This window comes from Alternaria conjuncta, assembly GCF_024043145.1.
Source record: "Alternaria conjuncta strain BMP 0040 chromosome Unknown scaffold_1, whole genome shotgun sequence".
NCBI classification, from domain to species: Eukaryota; Fungi; Ascomycota; class Dothideomycetes; order Pleosporales; family Pleosporaceae; genus Alternaria; species Alternaria conjuncta.
The window spans coordinates 508573-534211 of NW_026250090.1; the positions used below are offsets into that span (position 1 = coordinate 508573).

At 52.2% G+C, this 25639-nt stretch overlaps 9 protein-coding genes and 1 non-coding gene across 10 annotated transcripts; 2 read left to right on the forward strand and 8 right to left on the reverse strand.

The window, feature by feature from the left end:
- Positions 1-1933: 1933 nt before the first annotated feature.
- On the reverse strand, positions 1934-3346 carry J4E85_000179 (uncharacterized protein; the record flags this gene model as incomplete). Its single annotated transcript, XM_051464473.1, has 4 exons — positions 1934-2096; positions 2150-2667; positions 2717-3049; positions 3104-3346. The coding sequence occupies 4 exons, from the start codon at positions 3344-3346 to the stop codon at positions 1934-1936; spliced, it is 1257 nt and encodes a 418-aa protein (XP_051330994.1).
- Positions 3347-4379: 1033 nt separating this feature from the next.
- J4E85_000180 (uncharacterized protein) lies at positions 4380-6152 on the reverse strand (the record flags this gene model as incomplete). Its single annotated transcript, XM_051464474.1, has 3 exons — positions 4380-4508; positions 4564-5573; positions 5621-6152. The coding sequence occupies 3 exons, from the start codon at positions 6150-6152 to the stop codon at positions 4380-4382; spliced, it is 1671 nt and encodes a 556-aa protein (XP_051330995.1).
- Positions 6153-7468: 1316 nt separating this feature from the next.
- J4E85_000181 lies at positions 7469-7572 on the reverse strand. The gene has a single exon. It is a non-coding gene; the product is annotated as a tRNA-Lys (tRNA).
- A 1388-nt stretch (positions 7573-8960) lies between these two features.
- On the reverse strand, positions 8961-10210 carry J4E85_000182 (uncharacterized protein; the record flags this gene model as incomplete). The annotated part of the gene is made up of 3 exons (XM_051464475.1): positions 8961-9742; positions 9792-10119; positions 10172-10210. 3 exons carry the CDS (start codon positions 10208-10210, stop codon positions 8961-8963), a joined length of 1149 nt encoding a protein of 382 aa, XP_051330996.1.
- Positions 10211-11633: 1423 nt separating this feature from the next.
- Positions 11634-12611, reverse strand: J4E85_000183 (uncharacterized protein; the record flags this gene model as incomplete). Its single annotated transcript, XM_051464476.1, has 1 exon — positions 11634-12611. One exon carries the CDS (start codon positions 12609-12611, stop codon positions 11634-11636), a length of 978 nt encoding a protein of 325 aa, XP_051330997.1.
- A 412-nt stretch (positions 12612-13023) lies between these two features.
- On the forward strand, positions 13024-17297 carry J4E85_000184 (uncharacterized protein; the record flags this gene model as incomplete). Its single annotated transcript, XM_051464477.1, has 3 exons — positions 13024-13071; positions 13115-15566; positions 15613-17297. 3 exons carry the CDS (start codon positions 13024-13026, stop codon positions 17295-17297), a joined length of 4185 nt encoding a protein of 1394 aa, XP_051330998.1.
- Positions 17298-17405: 108 nt separating this feature from the next.
- On the reverse strand, positions 17406-18401 carry J4E85_000185 (uncharacterized protein; the record flags this gene model as incomplete). Its single annotated transcript, XM_051464478.1, has 1 exon — positions 17406-18401. One exon carries the CDS (start codon positions 18399-18401, stop codon positions 17406-17408), a length of 996 nt encoding a protein of 331 aa, XP_051330999.1.
- Positions 18402-18605: 204 nt separating this feature from the next.
- J4E85_000186 (uncharacterized protein) lies at positions 18606-19868 on the reverse strand (the record flags this gene model as incomplete). Its single annotated transcript, XM_051464479.1, has 1 exon — positions 18606-19868. The coding sequence occupies one exon, from the start codon at positions 19866-19868 to the stop codon at positions 18606-18608; it is 1263 nt and encodes a 420-aa protein (XP_051331000.1).
- A 564-nt stretch (positions 19869-20432) lies between these two features.
- J4E85_000187 (uncharacterized protein) lies at positions 20433-21935 on the reverse strand (the record flags this gene model as incomplete). The annotated part of the gene is made up of 1 exon (XM_051464480.1): positions 20433-21935. One exon carries the CDS (start codon positions 21933-21935, stop codon positions 20433-20435), a length of 1503 nt encoding a protein of 500 aa, XP_051331001.1.
- Positions 21936-22720: 785 nt separating this feature from the next.
- Positions 22721-23956, forward strand: J4E85_000188 (uncharacterized protein; the record flags this gene model as incomplete). The annotated part of the gene is made up of 2 exons (XM_051464481.1): positions 22721-23806; positions 23858-23956. 2 exons carry the CDS (start codon positions 22721-22723, stop codon positions 23954-23956), a joined length of 1185 nt encoding a protein of 394 aa, XP_051331002.1.
- Positions 23957-25639: the final 1683 nt, after the last annotated feature.

Genomic DNA, 25639 nt, shown 5'->3' on the forward strand with positions numbered 1-25639 from the left:
CCATCACTCTCGTTAGCAAAGTTCGCTGAAAGATCATGGTTGCGCAGCGCTTCCTCCCTTGTGATACCCCATTCATTGGCCCAATCAGTCAACTCCCCGAAGTTCCTGCAAGTCCTCTCGGTTTGCCATCCAGAAATACCGCGTGCAGTATAGTTCATCATCTCCAGGTTTGAGTCCGCGAGACATATGAGTGACTGTCGCAAGTATTCGAAGCAGTGGCGCACATGGTGATGGCTCGTGCGATGGTTCTTCTCACGAGATTCATCGCCCATCTCGACCAGCTTCCCGTCAACGGAAGCCCAAAATGCTTGCCGAAGCATGTTCTAATACATATTTAGCCTGCGGCGGAAGAAAACTAAACGTCTGGGTACTCACCAAGCAATGAAGCTCATGGAAGACGGCGATGCCGGCTACATTCGGCGCGAGCTCAGGATGCTGAACGAAGCCTAGCTTCTCAGGGAAGAGATTCGCCCAGGCTACATCACTCTCTTCGTTTGGTCGCTGGGGAAATGTCTTGTTGAACTGCATATAATAATGTATATCGCCAGCTGGTACTGCATAGGGTGAGCTCAAGGAATACTACTTTCACCGTGTAAGACGTACGTGTTGTCGAGGCAGACCCAGAGGCAGAGACAGCATGTCGCTCGCCCAATACATAGCCAATACCCAGCGCCCCGAATAAGCTGAGAGCGACTACGGATGATAGGATGGCTTTGCTCAAGCGCGACCTGCGCCTTTCGGTAGAAGAATGAGTGCCGATGTCTTCTTCGGAGGCAGAAACGGGAAGGTATCCTGCGGATTTCGCCATGATGGTGAACGCGTACTATCGAACCAGAATTTTAACGTACGTGGTGTATGTAATTATCCCTCGACACCAGATCACCGCTATACACATAATGGATGCATGTACTGCATCTTGCGCAGGCTATCGCATCGATGACTTCCCGCAAAGTAAAGCAGCGACAGCACTGTTAGTGACTTGTCAGTGCGCCGAGTCAGTAGGATTCTGTAAGGGGGTTCCCAATTTGGATTCGTCGGCGTTAATGGACTGCAAACCGTTGGTCAAGGGCACCGCGGAGGAATTCCCCTGCCCACGCGGGCGGGACAACGGAGGGATATGGTTCGGTTAGAGATTGGACTATCCCAATTGGGGTAGTGATCTTCTATTCGCCTTCGCTTCATCACGTTTGCGGCACAGCAAACATCGTCTCTAGCCCACCTCAAGACTTGGGCGGGACGCCTCGGTCAGCCGGTTGGAAACGAAGGAAGCTTCGCATTAGACTGTCGACGTGTACAATGCAATGCGATGCAGTGCAATGCATTGTGATCTCGAAGACGTTGAACACGTTGTAAGCGATGGAGGAGTGGATGAAATGCGATATAGAAGCGCGGCGAATGGCACCCTGATCACGCATCCAGCTTTCAGTACTCCACTCTAATCAAGCATCGTACACGCAACCTTCTTCAACATCAAAATGCGTTTCACTACATTGTTCTTTTCTGGTCTCGCCGCGTGCGGCTTCTTCGCCAGCGCCTTGCCCGTCGAGCCTAAACGCGGTGTGTGGACCTTCGTTGCTGTGTCAACTACATTACGCTAATACAAGGCGAAGATGCGGCTGCCGTAGCTGAAGCGAAAGCAGCTCCTGGATTCAAGCCAGTGATCGTTTGGGAACATACCAACAGCGACGACGATGACGGCATGGTGTACCAATGGCGACGGAAGGATTAGTTCGCCGATGAGCAACGATTACGTTGGAGATAGCGAGTCTCTGAAAAGTTCATGAGCAACTGGGAGGATCATTTGTTGGTTGCGAACGATTTAGATGAACACCCGTAATGCATCTATGATGAATGAGCTCTGTCCAGTGATGTGATGGCAAGCGTAATTTGTATTATTCGATTCGATACCTTCGTTCCTGTTCGCGACCACGCTTTAGGAATCCCATACCGCTTCAATTATCGCAAAAGTTGAGCCAGGTGGTTGATACAAGTTACGGAACTTGAGTCTTGCATCAGCTTCTCTAAGAAGGGCTTTCCACTCGTCCAGGTCGCGCTCTTTGGAGTTGTAGGTCTCCAACATGGTAAGATCCATAGCCCTAGGCGTGGTTTCAGTACGTACGATAGCTTTGTAGAATGGAGTAGATTTTACCTGAGCTTTCGATCGAGATCGTTGGGAAGTGCGCCGGGCGGAGGCATCACTACATCCATGATCAACACTCTTGAGCCCTTCTTCAACGCTGACGACAAAGCCTTGAGCGTCTTGATACAATACTTGTCAGACCAGTTGTGTAATGTCCATCGGTAGTAGTATACGTCTGCGTCTTTCACAGGTTGCTCCTCAAAGAAGTCATGCGCCATGAACTTGACGCGCGTTTCTTTGTTTTCCTTTGAGTTGGCAATCGCCGCAGGTAGATCCTGAACAATTAGACGGAGAGATGGGTACTTGAGTGCTAGTGCGAAAGCTGCATCGCCATGAGAGCCACCTAAATCGACAACAGTCCCAGGTGCAATCGAATCCCATGGATACCCATCAGTCAGATGGCGTAAAGAGTATCCCTCTCCGGTGGTGAAGAAGCTCATGGCGCCCCCAAAGCGTCGGGCTCGTTCAGGCTCGTGTTCCAAGGTCGCATAGAAGGAAAGATCGGTGTTGTGGGCAAGAGAGAAACCCTAGTCCACTATGAGAACCACATGAGCAAGAGATCAACAGTGTGCTTACAGTCTGGTTTGGCTCGGCAGCTTGAGGCCATCTCTCGAGGGCATCCACGAGCCTCTCGGCAGCCGGCCACATCTCGTCCACATTCGCGCCAACCCAATCAGCAACTCGCGCATCGTCTGCTATCTGCCTGGAGGCTGCGGAATGAGCTATAAAGCCAGGCCGAGGCTCGCAGAAAATGCGGTGTGCGATGGCAAGACGAAGGATGCGGCTGACAGCTCCTTCATCGATACCAATGTCACTTGCGAGCTCTTTGAACGCGACCTCGTCATCAACAGGTACCTTGTTCGCGATATTGTATCGAGAGATAAATTTGAGGTAGGCTAGCAAGTTGTGCTGCGCCCAAGTTAGTCGTGAGAGACGCTGGGCTGTGGGCATTGCATTGCATACCTGATGGTTGAACAGCAAGTCCTTCGGTTTTTGGAGCAGATCGTTCAGCTCTTGGCTCGCTTGGAGAACATGTCGGCGTGCCTCTTCGATCTCTGGTGGTAATTCAAGTTCAGCTGGGCCGTCGACGTGGAAAGATGGATGCGGTAAGCTGTTCTCGGTGAGGTAGTCGTCCACGCATTGAGTATGCTGCGCAACAGCGGCTGCTAATTCGGCAATGCGGCTTCGTGGATTAGGCAAGATCATCTTGATGAGCCAAGTTTGGACGGTCGATCAAACCCGTAAGTTTACCAATTTGAAAAAGGTAAGTAAAGGGTTGGGAAATAGGCGGTATTTAGTCAATTCACACACCAGACAAATAAGGCGCTCGCCATCACCGTATGATGAATTCGGAAAGCGCGATATGCACCTATCTCACGCATATAGCACACGTGTAAAAGTCTTAGTCTCTTCTGATCCGCCCCGAGAATGTTTGTGTGGTCGGGGAATGCCAAGCTCCCGAGGTTCTGTACATCCAGTAACGAATATGAAAGTGGGATGCATTCATGTCCGCGGTATCTTGGAATGCGTAGTAACGTTCTAGAGTTCGGTTGCAACAATCTTCGCACGATGGATCTGACCCGCGGGCGACTTCTTGGGGGATATTCGGTGACTGGAGGTGCGCTGACTCGGGCGTCGCTGATAGCTTCATGCAATGGGCATGTAAGTGCAGGAAACCGAGAGCCGCAAGCGAGCCGTTGTGACACGAGGCCGATGTCGAAGGTAAAGGGCGAAGGGCGGCACAGCGTACGCGGGACGTTAGCGCAGCTGGCAGGTGGCAGGGTGGAGCGACCGCGAGATCAACAGAATTCCAAAGAGCAGCAACTTCCCAAGGTTTTAGCAGCGCTTAACGAGGCTGGATGTAAGTCTTCGTCTCATAAGCATATTCGGTAGGCCTGCCAGATATATTGTGAGGAGGAGAACGCAAAGAATGCCAGGCCGTCGGATGGGGAATCAACTCAGGGGGCTGGACAGGTTCCGGAAGTGGGGCGGCCGACTGATCACATTGGACAGCGCCGCCCTCGCCTGCCACCCCGAATATCTAATGCAGTGACCTTCGGCGGTCGCTGCTGTCTTTCCTGGCGCACGATACCATACACGCTATCTATAATTACCAGAGTGATTGAACATCTTCTTCAACATTGGGAACACCTGCGACTAGCAGTTTTGTTTCAACTACGTCATCGATGCCTACGCAACTCCCCAGCCACCTACAGTCGCGAAGCACGCCTTGTCATACTTAACACAGCTCGAACCCAGTATACCCATTCTCCGCCGTCTCGTTGATCGTCTTGTAATAAGTCGGCACGCCTCCGATGTACATCAAAGGCTCCCTGGGCTTTCCAGGGATGTTGGTACCCATGTACCACTGTCGCAGCATTAGTAAATTGCAATCTCTCATCCATCGACTCTCTGCAACTCACAGAATCTACACTGGGCAACAGCGAAGCATTAGCAAGCTTCCAGATGAGCTCTTTCCACTGATCCTCGCTCTCCTTCAGGGCCACGATCTTACGAAGCGACTTCTCCTTCATATGGTTCATCATTTGCAAGATCCAGTCGCCTTGCAGCTCAGCGCATGTGGGACCATTGCACAGCGCAGTCGGCGCTTGGGGTCCATATGTGAAAAACATGTTCGGGAAACCTGCTACCGCCATGCCGAGATACGTCTTTACGCCATCCTTCCAATGCTCGCTCAAGCTCTCGCCTGACGGACCGCGGATATCGATCTGTTTCAGACCACCAGTAAGGGCATCGTAACCGGTCGCGCTGATGATGTAGTCAAACTCGTGTTCTTCCTCTGTGGTCTTGATGCCTTTCTCGGTAATCTCTTGGATCGGCGTACCCTTCTCGCTGATGTCGACAAGAGAGACGTTGGACTTATTGTACATTTCAAAGTACCCATTCTCTAGCGCGATACGTTTGCAACCGAAGGAATAGGGTTGCTCAATGGGAGCGAGTGTATCAGCGACTCTGTTGTCATTGATCCTCGCCCGCGTCTTGTCTCGCCAAAAGTTGTATGCTTCGCGGTTGGCTTCTTTGCTAAAAAGCATGTCTTGATAAGCCGCAAGCCAGAACTTGAAATCGCCTTCATTCCATAGATCTTCGTAGACCTTCATTCTCTGTTCTGGCGTATCGTCGAATGTAGAGCGGGGGATGAACTCAAACGAGAAGCCTGAGAAGCGGGTTTTCAACGCTGCGAAGAAGTCCGGATACTCAAGCTTGGCGATGGCTTGTTGCGGAAGGTCATAGTCGACTTGAAGCATTGGCATTGACATGTTCAGTGTCCGTTGGAAGACTGTGAGCTGGCTGGCAGTCTTGCTCAGCTCCTGCGCTATTTGAATGCCGGTAGCGCCAGTTCCAATAACAGCCACCTTCTTGCCGCGGAGATCAGGTTCTTCATGAGGCCAAAATGAGGGATGGAGGAAGGTGCCTGATCAAAGGTTAGTGAGTTTCACTGCGACGGCAATGTGATCCGACCTTTGAAAGAGTCGATGCCTTTCCAATCGGGAATGTGTCGCTTCGCCGCGAAGCCAGTGTTCAACAAAAGAAACTTCACCTTGTACATCTCGCCTGCCTTTGTTTTCACTGTCCACCTCGCTTCGTCATCACTCCATGTCGCAGATGAAACGAATGTATCAAACTTGGTATCCTTCCGCAGATCCCACACCTTCGCCACGTGAGCAAAATAAGCGCGAAGCTCCGAGCCTGCTGGGAACCTCTGCTTCCATGTCCAATCCTTCCAAAGCGTTGGGTCGGAGAATTCGTAGTGGGGAATGGAGCTGTCGACACGAACGCCTGGGTACCGATTCCAGTACCATACACCGCCGTAATCGGATCCGTGCTCGACGAGCTTGACATTATAGCCTGCGTCGCGGAGTATCTTCAGCTGGTATACACCGCAGAAGCCTGCGCCAACTATCAGAGCATCGAGCTCTTTGATGTGCGTGCCATTGGTGCCGTTAGCACTGCCGTTGAGGGACAATCTTTGGATATCTTCGATGGAGCCCATGTTGATATATGACTTGAGCCACAGTCGCGCTGGTGGATGCGAAGGATGAAGCCGATATGATGTTGATTACACTGCAGGTGTGGCTAGGGAAGAGATGACAATGAGGGGAAGCTTGCACGGATAGCAGACTGTTGGACCTCTTGCGTAACATAAATGAATAAGCTGAAGTTCATCCGAGGTGTATTGGCACAGTGCATCACGCGCGAGAGGGTAATCCTGCAGTTCTTGGTCTTGTTCATCAGGCCATACCCCGACGAATCCTTGTGCTCAGTCTCAGACTAGATCGGTGAGAGGTGGTAACACATTGCATGCCCCGCTTACTCTGGTACGGGGTCCTTCGGACATGGCACCGCTGTGGAGCTGCCAAGATCTCTGCGGTACGGCACGCCCGTTGAGCGGCTAGTGCAGTTCGTGAAGCCGGAATGTGGCATGGCAGGGAGTCCAACACCTATCGCACGATACAACCTGAACGTCACACTGACATTGCTCCAAAGTACGAGGAGTGCGGTCGTCGCTACTACTTTGCTGTGACGGCAAGTTTGGCAGCGCCTGCAGCGGATATGGTCAGTTGCGCAGCTACCCGTGGAGGGTGTAAGACCCATGTAGTACTATATGCATCATGGGAGGTTCGGCCCTTTTATTATGGGGCCGAAGAACCAGGCGTTACAGGCGGGGAAAGGTAGCGCGGGCACTCACTGGAGGAAGACCGTTTTGTAACCATGACATGCGTTGATGAGGGCTCTGCTGATGCGTCTTACAAGCATGGAAAATCTTGCCGGGCAGTTTTGCACCAGATAATTTGAAGTCAAAATTGCATCCGATGCTGGCCTATGTAAAGATCGAAAGAAGAACTTCAGCTGCCAGGCCTACACTCAAGTACGATGTGCATATCAGCGTTTACTGTCCTCATGCTAGACTTATCGACAGATACATGTGTTATTCTGATCTGAAGTCTGCGATATTGTACTTTCAGAGGCATCATAAGAATGTCGCACACGATAACAACGAGACAGCTGGTCTGACGTGCATAACGTTCGTCGTTGTGACAGCGTCTAGTCACAGTAGCTTGTTCGTTAGCCGTGAACCTACAAGATGCGAAAATGCGCCGTGTAACCCCCTGAGTACACAAAATTTGCGTCATGCCACAACTAGCGGTTGGCAAAAGACATAACAAGAGGCGATAGACGTTGACTTGGCGACATGGCTTGTTGTGATTCGCGCCGGCGGAAGTGCTTGGCAAAAAAGGTCCTTCAAAAAATCAACACCCCAACTCCTAGACGACGACGACATGTCCCCAAGAGCGCAAAAAACAAGGAAGCCCGACGTGGGGGTCGAACCCACAACCTTGAGATAACCAATCGAGTCTGATTAGGACGTGAAAGCTAAGAGTCTCACGCTCTACCGATTGAGCTAGCCGGGCGATGCTATTGTTTGATGGAAGAAGTCGACATTGAAACGCTTGTATACTCAGATGATGCTGTCTGAGAGTAACGCTCATGCTGTAGCAGACCCGGCTGCAATATGTTGAAGTTTGGGATTGGTGGCTGTGGTAGCAAAGAAAATTTCTTGCGGTCGTGTGGGGCCGGCGGCGGCGGCGGAGGACCGGCGAACATCGTGCGTGTAACCTACATGACTTGTCAACCGTGAACGGTCATGCGGACGCTCTTCTACTGTTTGGAGTGATTTGCTGGTGTTACAGATGGAAGGTATTGTTCGCTAAATATAGTTCAGCCGCGGTATAGGGGCGTCCGATGCGCATAGATGCAGCGACGTTGTGTGTCACGACCGCGAGCTTCTGGAGTCAGGTGTTCCTGCTTCGACTCCGGACACACACAGAGATTTGTCTTCGCTGGTCCCAAGTTTTGAGACTGCGAGGCTGGTTACTGCAGTGTAAATAGGGGCTCATGGCAATCCAGTCGCACGCCCTGCCTAGGCACGCCATGCCCAGGTGTGAACTCTAGGCCGCTCGTTGATTGAAATCTTAGATCCGGCGTAGAAACACGCCAGCAATGAATTCTGGTTTGAATCGATAGTTGGTCTCCATGTGCGACATGTACTACGTGTACAATGGGGGGCATGTTGCGACGCAGGTAGGCTGAGGTACCTAGGTAGCTATCCGGGGGAGCGATGGATCAACTAAGAGTGGCTTGGTGTATTGGTGCAATGAAGCAATAAAGACCGTAAGAACATCTCAAGCATCTGATAAAGATTTAACGAAACCGAGAGTCGTTGTTGAGGTTGCAGTGTAGTGCTGCTTGTGGACACCTTACACCCCATAGCTGCAGCACCCTGATGACGTATCCACTCCTGTCCCCACGTGCACAGACCACTACCTCAGCTCGGATCAGACGGCTACACCCAACACAGAGCCTCGTCCTTGTTGCAGTCGACGTTCACACAAGCTTTCCGATCGACGTCTAGTGCGAGGCTGGACTTGAGAATTTTGGAGACAGTGCGAGGCTGGGTCCTAGGATTGGTGCATATCTAGTATCGACTTCGGACATGTCAACGCAGTCTGGTTCCCTACTCCAAGCGTACCTCAGGAGGGCTCAGGTTAGCATTTTTGATAGCTGATTGATAGGAAAGCTTGGACTGAAATCATGTTTTACGTTGAGAAGTATACTGTTGATGGTATATATTGCTGCCGTTACATCGTTTACTCATACATCATGAAAAGAAGAAATCGCAATATGCATGCATGCAGCCCACCGCCCCCAAAAAAGGTATACTTGCGACCCAACGCCTTGCTGTGACATAAAACAAACAACCCCCAGAGATACAGGATTCACCATGGCGATTGCCAAATGCTCACCGATAGATCATCTCTTCCCTGAGAACACTCCTCGGCGGACTGGGTACGTGTGGCGCAGGGAGACTCAACCTCTTCGTTTCGACCTTGACCTCGCGCAGATCGACTTCTTGTTCCAGTTCGGCGACATCGTGGTATGTTCCCACGTGTTTGACCAGGCTGTCTACTGTCCGACAAATCGCGTCGACGTCTCTGCCCTTGCTACAGATTGTGCACGCGTACTCGCCATCTGGGGTATGGCACTTGATGACGAAGCGCTGAGCAAGACGGAACTCGCGTGTGTCCATGATGTCGTGCTCATAGCCAGTTGTTTTGTCCCAGATGGTGACGGGTGTTCGCTTGCCTATCATCCAGAAGTCTTCGCTGGTCACGTCGAGGCGAACGCCGCATGCAGGACATGCGCAGCTGCCTCCTGGGGCGAAGGATGCTGCCAAAGGGTTTCCGGGCATGTATTGTAGATCGAGAGCGTACCGGCAGAAGAGTTGCTCGGGGCCATCCATGGGCATAATAGCACTAGGCGCGCGCTGCGAAGGAACGAGGGAGCGCGGAGGCGATGCGGGGCGGGGTGGAGGTGGTGCGCCAACTTGCGAGCCTCCTAGTCGCTGTTGCGCTTCTTGTAGGGCGATCATGGAACCTTCTCTAGCCTGGTTTGAGGCGGCGATGAGTTTGGACATGTCGGCGCGAGTCAATTGGCGGTCGTTGTATAGGGCATCTTGGAGGACGTTTATAACGGTTTGTTGGAGAGAGATGATGTGCGCTTGCAATTTGTTCTCGACGATGGCTGTGCGCGGGGTCAGTCTTGTACCAGTTCTCCAGCGCAACCCACTTACCATCACCCTGGGCGAACCTGCTACCCATCCTGCCATAACCTTGGTCATACATCCTCTGAACCATCATGCCATCCCTCTCAAAGTTGTTTCCTACGTCGTCGCGCCCTCCACCGTTCTTCAGCCGATCAATCTCCTGTTGTCTACCGTCGGCTCTCTTCTGCGCCTCTTCGAACTGCTTCTTCAGCTCCTTGATCTCGCCATCTTGCTTCGTGTCGCGCTGTTTCTGTCGATGCTGTTGGCGCTTGTCTGAGACGCGCTCCCATAGCCCCATAGACGCCGTGAACGTGCCGACAAGCGTGGACGCCAACGTGGCCACGATGAAGGTTTTCTGAGCCGCACGTGTTAGACTGCGATCAACAGTAAGCGCGGAGTGGGCATACCTTGAGTTTCTCCTCTTCGATCCATGATGCGTAATTCATTGTCGCGTTGGTGGTGTGAGCAAGTAGGCTCGTACGCCGCTTCGATATCGAACCGTGGAAAGGGCCGAGGAGATGGCGTGTTAAGGTTGCACGTTAGGAAGACGACACGTGCGTGCTTGACAGATTATGATTCCAACTCTTTCAATCTCGCGCAAGCAACTGCCTTTTCAGAAATCGATAATGCAACAAAGTGAGGTAGGAAAAAAAAAGCGCGGAGAATAAAGCGCAACCCCCTCCGCATTGCCAATGACGCACTCTGTCCTCCGCCCGTCCTGTAACACACGCGAGTCGAGCCCCCAAACGGCGCCCGACCTTAGATCAGCCGGGCATGGGAAATAGCGGCAGCTGATTGCACCAAATGTCGCGCAAATATCGGAATGGGCATGGGCGCAGTGCTCTGACCGCTGGTTTCACGATGTGTTGCGAGCCGCGCCAGCAAAGTGGATGCGCCATGTGCAGTGATGTCATGCCGCTAGCTGGATTGGTTTTAGCTGACATGCGGGAGATGAAGCCGGCGAGGACCGCAACCTTAATATAAGCATGGCGGCCACGAGACGCCTTGATGGAGTCGTATGAGGTTTGCAAGGAAGCCTCCAGGTTGCAGTTTCACATGCATCAAGTGAACATGGCGGCGAACCTTGGAAGTCACGTCTGCTTCAGCCGCTCCAACGCGTCGCACTCCCAATGGCACGTTGTGTGATCTTGTGTCGATAATCTCAACGGCTACGCATGAATATACTTAGGTACCTGCGCAGTATATGACATGAGATTGTCAGGGGTTTGTTCATTCCCGGTTGCCTGTCATCACCGACCCCTTTGTAAGCTGACTGCATTGCCTTCCCGCAGCCGAAAGCATGTTGGTATCAGCTACCCGGCGCCTGCCGAGGGTATCTTCAGTCCTTGTTTTGTTGTACTACGCGACATGGGATTCTTCAGGTTTGGACGGTCCGATAAAGATGTCGATCTGATTCTGTACAAACACCATGCCAGTCCGTGTTGTTGATACGTCAAGGACATGACGTGAGCGTACGCCCAATGCAAGTCTACGGCGCGATGGCCAGGTAATAAAACAGCATCAACCTTGACGCACGCTTCACCGACTCTTTCGACAAGGTATCGTTTACTATTGGAAGTAATGTAACAAACCCAGTTCTTCCAGAGCGTCAACATTTGCTAGCGAACATAAAGTCTCTTACGACACAGAAAATAGCAGAAGCTAAAAGAAGTGAAAACAGGACAAGAACGGCAAATTGAGAGCTCGCTGTATCCTATGTGTTCCGCGCGTGGACAAGCATTCCATTTATGAACATCAATAAAAGCATTATCGTCGTTTGCTCTAGCATCCGCTTGCAACACTCTCAATCGCGTACTGTGAACAGAGACGTCAAGAACAACCCAAGCGCTGACATCGAGCAAAGTCTCGCTAGTAGCGATCAACCTTAGAAAAGGTAGTTTTCAGCCACTGTGAGATGGTGTCAAACATGGCTTCTTTTGCAGCTATTCTCGCCTTCTCCGCTTCGGGATTCTTAGCAGGAAAGCCTTCGAATGCATGTGGCTGGCCAAATACTTTATAGTATTGCACCCCCGGCGCCGACCAGCCTTCCTTGTTCGGATTCTTAGGCCTGCCGCCCGCAAGCTTCTCAGCCATGACTTCGACCTCGCGGCAGAACATGTCATGCTCAGCTCCGATAAGCAGAATCTCCTGCGGCAAGCTTTCCCTTGTACCAAAGTACGTTGGACTCAAACGCACATCTTGCATAGATTCCTTCTGAGCTTCATCCAGGTACAGCTTCATAACATCATCCCAGCTCTTTCCTATGAAATCAGGGACTTCAGGATCTGGCCGAGTTGCCATCTTTGCATCGCTATCGGGGCCGAAGTCCACGGCAGGATATATCGATACGACACCCACAACTTTTGACACGAGCCGCGAGTCTTGGGCCGCGCCGAGGGTAAGATTGCCTCCGGCTGAGCTGCCGCAGAGGACGACTTTTGACTTATCGATGGGCAATTCTGGGTCATCAATCACGGCGAGCGTTTGAGCGACGACATCCTCGTAAGCCGTGGGGAACTTGTTTTGAGGCGATTTGCCATAGTCTATACTGACTACAATACAGTTGGCATGATCAGCAAGATGTCGCGCCAGGACGTCGTCTGCTGCGGGATAGTTGACGATGAAGCCACCACCGTGGGCTCTGATCACGAGGGGCAGCGGAGTCTGTTTGCCTTGAGAGTCTTTTGGTATGAATATACGGCAGCCATAAAGACTCGGCCGACAAGGATAGTTCTTGATATGATCTGGCTGAGTTGCAGGCGCTAGCCAGGGTGAGGTCCGGATATAGAGCGAGGTGTGAGCGATTGCTCGGATGCAGGCAAACTGAACGTGCGATAGCGCCCACATGTCGAGTTTTCAAACGCTCCTCGGGTGCCAACCTTCTTGCATCTGACAGAAATCAGTGAAGCTGGCTTGTAGGTGTTTGCCTGCGCCAGATGGGCGAAGGTAAGGTGGGGTTGTCTGGGGGCCTTGTGCACATATTTGGCCTAGCTCTTGGAGACAGCCACTAGTCCCAATGAAGCGAAAGCCGCGGAGATAGCGATGATGCGCCTGCCACGGATCAATAATCGAATGATGACAAAAGATCGCGGGGCAGCAGCAATCGAGCTACCCCACTCTCGAGCCTCATGGGTGGTGCAGTCGCGTGTGGCCGGCATCGGGCCATGCACGACCTAGCATCATCTTTTGTCCATTTCGAAGTTTCTTTCCGTGCCTGTTGATGCCTTTGCGCCCCTGAGCTTCACCATCTATCGTCAACATGGCCACTCCCAAGATCAGTGGGCGGGGAATCCGCATCGCGATTGATGTATGTCTCACTATCGTGCGTACAACTGTAGCTGACAAGGCAGCGCGGCGGTACCTTCACGGACTGCGTAGGCAACCCCGGCACGGGCAAGATGGAAGACGACATTCTCATCAAGCTCCTCTCCGTCGACCCCTCCAACTACGATGACGCGCCGCTCGAAGGCATCCGCCGCCTCCTCTCCAAGTTCACCGGCACCGAGATCCCCCGTGGACAGCCGCTCGACACGTCCAAGATCGAGAGCATACGCATGGGCACCACCGTCGCCACCAACGCGCTGCTAGAGAGGAAGGGCGAGGACATTGCCATGGTGGTCACAAAGGGCTTCAAGGACTGTCTTGAGATTGGTAATCAGAGCAGGCCGAACATCTTCGCGCTGGATATCCGGAAGCCCGAGGTGCTGTACAAGAAGGTCGTCGAGATCGATGAGCGCGTCACCCTGGAAGACTACGCGGAAGATCCGGAGAGAAATCAGACACAGGCAAAGAGCATAGAAGAGGCCGGAGACAGCGCAGAACTGGTCAAGGGCTTATCGGGCGAGACTGTGCGCATACTACAACGACCGCAGGAGGAGGCGATAAGGAAGCAACTGCAGGAAGTCTACGATAGCGGACTGAAGAGCATCGCCGTCTGCTTGATGCATGGATACACATACCCCAACCATGAGGCCTTGGTGGGCAAGATCGCGAGGGACATTGGCTTTGAACACGTCAGCTTGAGCCACGAGCTTATGCCCATGATCAAACTGGTCCCACGCGCTACCTCGGCCTGCGCAGACGCATACCTCACCCCCGCAATCCGGAAATACATCGATGGCTTCTCCAAGGGTTTCGAAGGCGGTCTTGGCTCCAAGAGTGTGAAGCGCGAAGAGGGCTCCAAGGGCGCTCGCTGCGAGTTCATGCAGTCGGACGGAGGCCTGGTAGACGTCGACATCTTCTCTGGCCTGAAAGCCATCCTATCTGGTCCTGCGGGAGGAGTGGTTGGCTATGCGCTCACGTCATACGACCCCGAAACCAAGATTCCCGTCATCGGCTTCGACATGGGCGGCACCAGTACAGACGTGAGTAGATACGGCGCGGGACGCTACGACCACGTCTTCGAGACCACCACAGCTGGCGTTACCATACAGTCTCCACAGCTCGACATCAACACTGTCGCAGCAGGTGGTGGTTCGCGCCTGTTCTGGAAGAACGGACTGTTCGTCGTAGGCCCGGAGTCGGCAAGCGCACACCCTGGGCCAGCATGCTATCGCAAGGGTGGCCCACTCACCATCACAGACGCAAACTTGTTCCTTGGCCGCTTATTACCCGACTTCTTCCCCAAGATTTTCGGCAAGAATGAAGACGAAGGCCTCGATGCGCAAGCGAGCGAGAAATTGTTCAAGGAACTGGCCGAGCAGATCAACAAAGAGGTCGCAGGTGGTAATAAGGAGAAGGAGATGTCGCTGGACGATATCGCAAACGGATTTATCAAGATCGCTAATGAGACCATGACCCGGCCGATTCGAAGTCTGACAGAAGCCCGTGGACACGATACAAGCAAGCACAGACTCGCCACATTTGGTGGTGCCGGTGGCCAGCACGCGGTCGCCATCGCCGAAGCACTTGGCATCTCGCAAATCCTGATTCATCGCTACTCATCAGTGCTATCAGCATATGGCATGGCACTCGCTGATGTCGTCGATGAAAGACAAGAGCCGGAATCTACCGTGTGGTCAGACGAGAAGGATGTAAGAGAGTACTTGAAGAACAAGATGGCAGATCTGAAGAGCAAGTCAACGAGTACGCTTAGGGATCAGGGCTTTGACGAAGAGCATGTCCACTTTGAAGAGTACCTCAACCTGAGATATCGCGGAACAGAGTCGGCACTCATGATCATCAAGCCGACGAAGCAGGAGGCAGAGCAAGAGTACGACGGCGATGAATGGGCTTTTGGGAAGGCTTTTGTCAAGCAGCACGATCAGGAGTTCGGCTTTACTTTACCCGATCGCGACATCATTGTCGATGACGTACGAGCTCGCGGCATTGGCAAGACTTTTGAAGGTCTCGAGAAGAGTGTAGATCAGCAACTGAAGGAGATCAAACCAAAGGACCTCTCGGGAGACACAAAGCGCTACGATACCCGAAAAGTCTTCTTTGAAGGCGGCCGGCAGGATACCTCCGTCTATAAGCTCGAAGATTTGGAAGTGGGCGATCGTTTGAAGGGTCCGGCAATTATCGCAGATGGCACGCAGACCATCGTCGTGACGCCTGGTGCCACTGCTCTTGTCATCCATACTCATGTGGTGATCAACATTGGTGAGACGGAAGATCAAGATAAGCAGGTCGACACGAAAGAAGTCGACCCGATTTTGCTCAGTATTTTTGCTCATCGGTTCATGGCTATTGCTGAGCAAATGGGCCGCGCGTTGCAGAAAACCAGTGTGTCAACAAACGTCAAAGAACGATTGGACTATTCCTGCGCACTGTTCGATGCGGATGGAGGACTAGTCGCTAATGGTAAGTTCATCGCTGGAGTAAACCGAATCAGCTAACGCCAGTGTAGCTCCTCATTTACCAGTGCATCTCGGAAGTATGTCGACCTGTGTCCGCAAACAAGCCGCCATTTGGAAGGGCAAGCTGAAGAAAGGCGATGTCCTTGTCTCTAATCACCCCATGTTCGGCGGTACCCATTTGCCAGACATCACTGTAATCACACCCGCGTTCAGTGGCGACAACATCATATTCTACGTCGCTTCCCGCGCACATCATGCCGATATAGGCGGAATACTTCCTGGCTCCATGCCCCCTGCGTCAAAGGAGCTTTACCAGGAAGGTGCGGCCATCAAATCCGAGAAGCTGGTGTCAGAAGGACACTTCAACGAGAAGCGCATCACCGAGCTACTCTTTGATGAACCAGGCCAATATCCTGGCTGCTCGGGTACGAGATGTCTCAGTGACAACATCAATGATCTGAAGGCCCAGGTCGCCGCTAACCAAAAGGGTATTAACCTAATCAACACACTAATGTCGGACTATGGCGAGCGAGTCGTCAAGTTCTACATGACAAGCATACAAGCCAATGCGGAGCAGTCCGTTCGCGCGCTGCTTAAGGACGTATACAAGCGATTCGAGGGTCAAGATCTTAGCGCAGAGGACTTCATGGATGATGGTAGTCCAATACGACTGAAGGTCTCTATTGATCCCGAGAAGGGTGAAGCTGTCTTCGACTTCTCTGGTACCGGGCCTGAAGTGTACGGAAACATCAATGCGCCAGAAGCCGTTACCTACTCAGCCATCATATACTGTCTGCGCTGTCTGATCAGCGAGGACATCCCATTGAACCAGGGCTGTCTCAAGCCTATTCACGTTCTCATCCCCAAGAAGTCGTTCCTCTCGCCGTCTGACAATGCCGCTGTTGTAGGTGGCAATGTTCTCACAAGTCAACGCGTGACAGACGTCGTCCTTAAAGCATTCCGTGCCTGTGCTGCAAGTCAGGGAGATTGCAATAACCTTACGTTTGGATTTGGCGGTACAACATACGGAGAAGGCGAAAAGAGCGGCGAACGCAAAGACACGAAGGGTTTCGGGTATTACGAAACAATTGCAGGAGGATCTGGTGCAGGCTCGACCTGGAACGGCACCAACGGTGTTCATACGCACATGACCAACACCCGAATTACCGACTCCGAGGTCTTCGAGCGAAGATACCCCGTTCTGCTCCGTGAGTTCTCACTCAGGGAAGATAGTGCGGGTAAGGGTATGCACATCGGTGGTGAGGGCGTGATAAGGGACATCGAGTTCCGCATCCCCGTCCAAGTCAGTATTCTTAGCGAACGAAGAGTTTACCATCCATACGGTATGGAAGGAGGAGGGGACGCCGCATGCGGTCTGAACATCTGGGTGAAGAAGGTTGACAAGAAAGCCATCGATCAAAATTCTGACTCCAAGCGTCCAACGGAGTCTGTAGAGGATGCGCATGCGCCTACCACTTCCTATGCAGTTGAAACGCTGCTGAAGAAGGATGCCGATATCAGGAAGGAAGATGTGGAGTACAGATACATCAACATGGGTGCTAAGAACACAGCAGCCATGCGGCCTGGTGAACGGATCATCATCCACACGCCTGGTGGCGGTGGCTGGGGCAAAGAGGGCGAGCAAAGTAGGGTGCAGGATAAGATTGACCCTAAGGGAAGTTGGAAGGGCGGAAGTATAGCCGGAAGGCAGAGCACTGCGGAGGCCAGTGCGTAGAAGACATCTTTGTATATCTTGTGGAAACTATAACGAACATATTCCACCTTCAAGCACAGTCTGGTGCATGTGACTCACATTGCGGTGTCAACGAGAAGCATCGCCCTCCTATATGCCCTCCTTAAACCACCGTCTAACTTCCGCTTCGCAAATTTCTCTCCAATCTTCCCCAGCCCCGCCGTCCCTTCGATGCGCCTTCGCCCACCCCTTCGCAATTCTATCCACCACATCCTCTCTCCTACCCTTCCACCGCGGAAAAAACCGCATATTCTCCGCCTCAAACTCATCCACAGCCTCTTTCAGCACCGGCCACGTCTTCCCGAAATTCTCCCCATTATCTAGTATAACATCGCTCACTGTGATGCCATACATGGGCCTCTCCGCCATCGCCCTCGGCAGCAGATGCGTAAGATCTATCCGCCTATACACCATGGAAATGTACATGGCGGTTGTGAGAAAGTACTCCAGCAGATCACGATTCTCCTTTGAGCTGGCGGGATACTTGAAGTCGGCGAAAGTGATAGCGACATGGATGTGTGGGTGTTTCCGGCAGAAACGTGCTATGTAGACGAGGTCGTCCCATTTTATCGGGCTGATCCACCGTTTTTGCAAGATAGGTATGATGTCTTCCAACCTTTTGTAGTGCAATGAAAAGTTTATCCAGCCGCGTTGTTTTGCGGTACAGCCTGCGAGGAGCAGATCGAGATCCGAGGCATATTTGGCTCGGACGGTGTTGTAGCGGAGTTCCAAGTCAGCGGCTTCTGTGTAAAGTTGGCGGTTTACGTGTTTGAGTTGGTTGAATGCGGGGGGATAGGTGCTGTGTTTGTTTGGGGGTTGGCGCAGCCGCCGCCACCGAGATGTGGGTAGAGGTGATAGTTGCTTGGAAGGAGCAGTCAGTGCGAATGTGTAGATGAGGTTGCGGAGTTCGCCTGGCAGGCTTAGTAAAGAGGGTGTTGGATGCGGTACATGCGTCTTTTCAGGGCTCTTTGTAGACCGGCTGGTGGTGGCTTTCGCTTTCGCTTTCGCCTTCTTTGTTGCGTAGTCATTGGGAATGTGTGCACCATCATACTCAGAGTACTTTCTTTTGCGTGTGGTCCAGACCATCTTTGCAGCGGATGTATTAGGACGTGAGACCAGTGAAAAGGGAACGGAAGTATATAGCTGCTCTAACTGTATCGCGCCATCAAGATCGATCCAGAATGTCCTAGCATTAACAGCTACATTACTCTAGTAGGTATGAGAAAGACTTGGATCATATAGTCATGATGCGCAAAATATAGATGCAAGCATATCAAAGCCTCGACCGACTCACTTACTTTCAGCAATCACACCATCACTCTTCCTCGCATTCGCAAAATTCTTACTTTCGTAGAACGCAATCATATCCTTCCAGCCTTTCTCCCATTCGTCCTTCATCCACCCATGTTCTGCGACCCAAAGCTTCTCATGCACTACCTTCAACGAGCCATCGCCTTCCCCCTCGGTGGGGAAGAAACCACCCCATTGTCTTTCCAACTTCGTCCCGGGATATGCGCCCTCAGGACCAAACTGCCAGTTTAGGAATGCTTGCTCCGCCATCAAACAATTGTAATTGTCGGTCTTGACATAGTTCTGAAGCAGTCGAGCATGCATGCGCGAAGAAGGCGTGAAGACCATTGAACCGACATTAATGTTGGGATGCTTAGCATCGAGGTCTTGCGCAACGCCAGCGAAGATATAAGGCTCGCACACTGGGCCGTCCTCAAGAAAGTCATCGAGATGCAGCTTCTCTGGTATGCATTCCTGTGTCGGCGCAAGCTCAAACATATCGTCCATGTTCGACAGCGGAAAAGCATCAGCGTCCAAGAAAAGTATGCGCTCAAACTCAGTCTCTTTCCACATGTTGAGCTTGGCGAAGAGGTCTTTCCATCGGTCTTCTACGCCGTCGACATTGCACTCCCAATGAAGAGGTGGAAGCTCGCGGACTAGGGCGCCAGCTCCTTTGAGGAGTGCGCGTTGCTCGTCTGTGACATATTCGGCTACGAAGACGATGAAGGGGTGCTTTTTACTACGTGTGCGGGATGACCAGAGTAGTCTGTAGATGAGCGAATGGATGGCGAGGAAATACGGGTCCTTCAAGGAAGGATTGCGAGTAGCGAGAAAAGTTGCATACGCATATCCTCTCGGACCATTGGGATTGTAGTTGCGAGGCTTCTGTGCGAGGTACTTTTGGAGCACTGAAGTGGGAAGCTCGAGTTGGAGTTCGTCTTGAAAGTTGTATTTCGTTCCGGGTACGTGTTCCGTACTAAAGGGTGGCGAGGCTCCTGCGAAGGAAGGTTCCGGGTGAAGGCCTGAAGCGGAATGTGCGTTGGCTAAACTGGACGGCCGAATACCGTCTAGTAGGCCCTTCTCTCCGATTGCGGATGCATCGTCATGGTTGGAGACACGGTGCCCGTCAGATGGCAGGATCTCGATCCCGTCAATGTGCCCGTCTCCTTGCGCATATGAGAAACCATATCGGTGTTGTGCGACAAGGTATACGATTCCGAGACAAGCAAGTGTCGCTAGGGTAATGTTGTGTCGCCGTCGCATAATGTGTACGGAAGTACAGCTCAGGTTTCGCGATGGACCTTTAGTCAGGTCTAGATGCAACCTTCGTGAAAAGGAGAGGGGAACTTCACATGCGCATTTGGTCAAACTGCTAGGGCGCCGAGCCGTGTCGTAGTCCAGCCGACAACGATGTGCATGTCGCCTGAATGGAACAGTGACACTGACGACGACCTGTTGATCCTGATCAAAGTCCCAACACAATTGAGAGCAAGGGTCGAGTTAATCACGCACGGTGATGTCGCCAATTCCGGGTGCTGCCGTCAGCATGATCGGCAGGCGGGCAAGGACCACCAGTCCATGCCGAGCAAGTACCCCATGGGGCGCCGCTTCGGAGCAATCTCCACTTTGGAACACCAATAAACATTTGCACCAACATGATAATGCATCTTACCCGTTTAGCACCTGCAGTAGCGCCGTGACGGGTTGCCCCTGGCGTGCCAACATCACATGAAGCCGAGCCAAAAGTGTCTAGAGGAGTCGATAGTCGGCCAGCGCATTGCGATGACACAAACGAAGATTTGCGGATGAAGACTATTTCAATTTCTTCTAACGTACAGAGTAGCTGCGCTGGTGTTTTGGAGGGGAGACTTGTGGCTGGATGGTGCATCTGTAAAGCCAATTTGCCAACTTAACGCTGGGCTCATCGACTAGTTTCGTGACAACCTCGGCTGCATACAGCGTAATGGGTAGGATAATTAGCTGCGATAGCCAAAATGCTGGCTCGAGCCCCATGGGCCCCCCCTTGGGAAGCGGGAACTTGTCGACCCATCCTGGAAGACCGTCCTGGTGGAATGGTCTTGAAAGCCCAACCGCGGCATAAATTCGGTCTCCTATTGTCCAGATGACTAGGCCATGAACTAGGTACAGCGCGAAGGAGATGCGCGCGAGGTACTGGCAAAACCCGGTTTCGAAGAAGCGCTTCAGCCATGGCAGTCGCGGAATCGACGCTACGGCTAAGAACGCAGCCCAGAAGAGGTAGAACCATTTGGCGTCAAAGACGGCCTGGGGCTTGAGATGCGACAGCCATATCCATCCGGGAGACTTTGAGATGAGTACTGTGCGATCAATATCGGGTGCATCGAATGCTGGTACACCGCCAAGGTAAAGTGCGGCGATGAACAAGTGGAAGAATATGAGCTCCTTGAATCCAGCTAGGGCATTGAGAAATCGTGGAAGCTGGTCTTGCTCCGCCAGCAGGTCGAGGTCGCAGAGCAGCATTCCAGATATGAACAATGCTCCATAGAAGCCGTCTACCACGTACAGGAAGTAGAAGGCCAGAGCCACCTGGCACATGAGGCGAGCATTGCGTGTGCATCGAGAAAGAGCGGAGAGTGCGGTGTAAACGATAATGGATCCTTTGAATTCGATCGGTATCGACCAGGAATGAGGGTGGTAGGGCTCCGTGAATTCGTAAATGTTCGTGGAGAAGACGAAGCTGTAGTTCTTGAAGGTTCGATACCAGCTGACAACATCCTCGCGAAACGTAGGTTCCGTACTGTGCATATCGACAGATATTCCACTCCAATGGCGGAACGACATCCACACAAAGGTAACGACTATGATGGGAAGGTATAGTCGAAGCCAGCGGCGGAAAAGGGCAGAGCCAACGGTGTTCGATGCACTTGAGATCTGGCCGTCATGGATTTGTTGTAGGCTTTTGAGCGAAAGAACATATCCTGAGATGACGAAAAAGATAGCCACTGCGAAGTGGCCACCGGAGAATATGAGTCGAAAGAATGGGAATGCCGCCGAGTAGTATTTTCCATCGTATCCAAATGAGGTTTCGAATGCTTGATTGCCCTTGCCGCCATGAGACCAAAGTTGATTATGGTGCAGGTACACCAAGAACGCCGCAAAGCCCCTTAGGCCGTCCAGCCATGCTGTTGGTCTGGCAGGCTTGCTCTTTGTGATAGAGCGTAAGCTCAAGAACTCCGGACGCACTGCGTTGAGACTCAATTTTGTTGTTCGTACTGGTTTCCATATTGTCGGCGAGAGTTTGACCTCTTCAAGGCAGCCTTTGTCGAGCAAACCCTGGTGTGTGGCTGGCATAGCTGAATCCGAAGCGGTAGCAGAAGTGATGGCGACTGTGGTTTCGATCGAATGTAAAGATCAATATCTAAAATCCCACAAACGCTTGGTACAGGAGCGAATGGTGCGGGTGTCGCGCGAGGCTAGAGAACGCGTAGTTTTCTGACGGGAGCTATGGCTTTAGCTTACCTCAACCGAGGCAGCATGTGTGGTTCACAACGGTAAGTTTAATAAAGTGATCGTCCAGGTCGAGCCGATCATGCAAGCGGGGAATGATGAACTTGGCATCATAGCCCAGAAGGATCCGAGGTTGCACCATCTTGTGAAGTTCAACAGCCCACGAATCAAGACAGTTTGATATCATAGACAATACAGTTGGACCGTTCCTGATGAGAGACGTCCGGTGCGGGGCTTGAGTGGGGATACTACCGTTTGTGTCGACGCCTCCGACCATTTTGCAGGGATCATCGAGAGAAGCTTTAGCCTAGGCTTCTTGACCCAACATCGCCGCCGCAACGATGCAGGCGGCTCCTTAGCCATGCGACGCACATGCGCTATTGGACTCCCGTCACGAGGCTGGTCCTGCATTCAACAGTTGTACCGATGTACCGAGGAAGTAGAGCTGCGCGGGGATTGGTGGGCGCAAGGGCCGAATGTGAAAACGACAGGAGGGTCTTGGAAAAGATAGTCAGTAAGCTAATCTCTCAAAGACTCAGGATCGAAATAGTCGCCTGCTTTTTTGTAATAACCACAGCATGCGCACGCGACCCAGGGCACCTCCACCCAAGCTTCACCTCAATATTGCAATGGCTCCCCATTCCCCAATTGCAGCGCACTTCTCGGGCAAGCTCACAAGCCAAGTGCGAAGGGTCTTGCCTGCATATCTTGCCCTGCTTTTTATCTTCTTGTTCTTCGCCAATACACACTTCTTTACTACACCTATTCGGGCTGCCAACAATTACAGGCGCGAGCTCAGATACCAACAGCCACTGCAGCTAAAAACTGATGTGATTCCGAGGAAGATTTGGCAGACATGGAAGGTCGGCCCTCTAGGCTTCGAGAAGCGCGACTCGGATTCAGCGAAGACCTGGCCGGCGAAGAACCCCCGGTATCGGTACGAGGTTTTGACCGACGATAACGCGAACGATTACCTCGAATTCCACTACGGCGCTCACGGTATCAACAGACCAGACCTTGTCAACCTTTACCGAGAGCTTAACATTACAATCATCAAGGCCGACTTGCTTCGTTATCTCGTCATGTATGCTGAGGGTGGTGTGTATGCCGACATAGATGTGGAGTGTCTCCGTCCCATCGATCGATTCATACCCGAACGGTACATTGAGGAGGAGGTCGATATGATTATTGGTGTGGAGATTGACGAGCCGACCTTCGCTGAGCACCCCATCCTTGGTGGCAAGTGCAAGTCCTTTTGCCAATGGACGTTCGCCGCCAAGCCCAGACTGCCAGTCATGATGAGGCTCATGGAGAACATACAAGCGTGGCTTCATGAGCTGTCTCATCAGAAAGAAGTCGAGATATCAGAGCTGCAGCTAGACTTCGACGAGGTCATAAGCGGGACGGGTCCGTCCGCGTTCACGAAGGCCGTACTGGAGCAGATGACTGCACAGAATCAAGGCAAGCCGGTTACCTGGGACCTCTTCCACAACCTTGCGGAGTCGAGGCTCGTCAATGGCATCCTGGTGTTGAATGTGGAGGCTTTCGCAGCCGGCCAAGGTCACTCAGACTCTGGTAACCATGACTCAAGAGGGGCTTTGGTCAAGCATCACTACCATGCTTCGGGATGGCCGACACTTCACCCGCGTCGCAATCACCCCATGTACGGCGAGGTAGAGCAATGTAACTGGAAGCCTGAGTGTGTAGCAGAATGGGTAAGTCTGACAGCGACCTTCTATACACGCATCTTTACTGACATCGCGTAGGACAAGAACGTCGCCGAATGGGACACGCTGCCCAAAGAAGAGCAGGATAAGCGCATCGCCAGCAAACCGGCACCGCCCGGTGGCATCAAGCCCCACTAGACTTGAGCCTCTTGTACATATGTGGGCGAAAGGTGTCCAAAACCGAATACATCGGGGTCTGCAGTGCGGCTGCATCGGGTCGGCGCGTGCGGGATGGAGCGGAGGTGTCGGGTGCTACCCATCGCGTCGTCAGCTCGTGGTAGGGCGCGGTTCGTCTCGAGCCCCAGAAGCCGAAGCGTAGCGCCGCGCAGTCTCGTACTCAACAGCCGCCATCGCCGCGGGTGTGGTTGGTGGTAGCTAGGGGGCGTGGTGATGGAGAGGTAGCGGAGCTCGCGTCTATGGACGATCAAGCAGATTTTGGGGCGTGACGTCATCGACGCGTCGGCCTACCACACGAATAATGTAATGTCATATGAACACACCACAGCCAGCATTGCTCTTTGCTACGTCTTGGTTTATTCAAACATCTTTGTCGCCCATAATCTCGTCTCCAAATTTGCGTCTTGTGAGAATAGGTGTGAGAGCTGATCGTCACTTAGGCTAATGTTGAGAAGGCGTCGCTCAAATCGCCGCGTGAGATATGCTTCTTTTATAATGGCTCAGGGTACGTCTTCGAAATTCCATCACTATACATTAATAGCTCCAGATCCTGCCGTTACTTATGCGATGATATCTCCTACCAACATTGTCATACCTAGGTACCTAGGTATTGTCTGCTCGACACTCGACGTAGAGGCTACGATCTCAACAGCGCACGGGTATGCCCTTCCACTAGTGTTACCAGCAAGTGGCCTAATCTCAACGTTCGCGGCCTTGATGCTAGGATGTGGGTCTCGATTTGGGTCCCAGGATAATGCGTACTACTGTCTAGACTATGCTAACTCGATTGTTCTGATCGAATTTGATACTCACATCTCTCGAATCGGTTCCCGCGTCGAGAGACTCTAATATTCACATACCCAAACATATGTAGCGCCAGCGAATTATTGTATTATGAAGCGACTTATTCACGCTGTTACCCGCTTTTGTCGAGGAAGATGCCGGGGGAGGCAAATAAATATTAGAGCCCTCCTGATAACGCCGGACACGACATTTTGGGAGAATGTTTTCCCACCCCGACCAAGAGCTCTGTCATGTTGGACTTTTACAGTAGAAGGTCGGAAAGGTGGGGCTCGTCGATGAGTGAGGTCCAGTGTATCGAAACCTGGGGTACATCTGGGGAAGGAATATGAAGACATTAGTTTGGTGTCGTTCTTGCGCGACAATCAAAAACGGCAAGACCATTGAAGGATCAGATCTGTATTTACTTTCACTCGACACACTCGACCAGACTGTTCTACTCACATTGCGAATGCAGCACTGATAGAGCTGTTTCATTGTCTTCGGCGATCGCCTATGTGGGTAATCGCTCCGGCAACTGTACTATGGACCGTATAATTCATTCACACCGCCCATACAAAGTATTGATCGTATCACTCAATTTCACAACAGTAATGGGAGCTAGCAATAACACCCAGAGTTCTTTTCTATAATTCCCAGTCATTGGCACACCTTCCTTGGCAGCGCAGATGTCGCGACAGTCTTCGCAAGAATGGCAAACGCGCCCGCAGACCGAAACAAATTCGACAGACTGTAGGCAGCAAAGCTTCGTACCCGACCTAGAAATAGGATTCCACACGATTACGTCCAGTTTCACTGGCGAGGAGAGTGCGGAGGAGAGCCATCGCGATCACCGCAACCAGA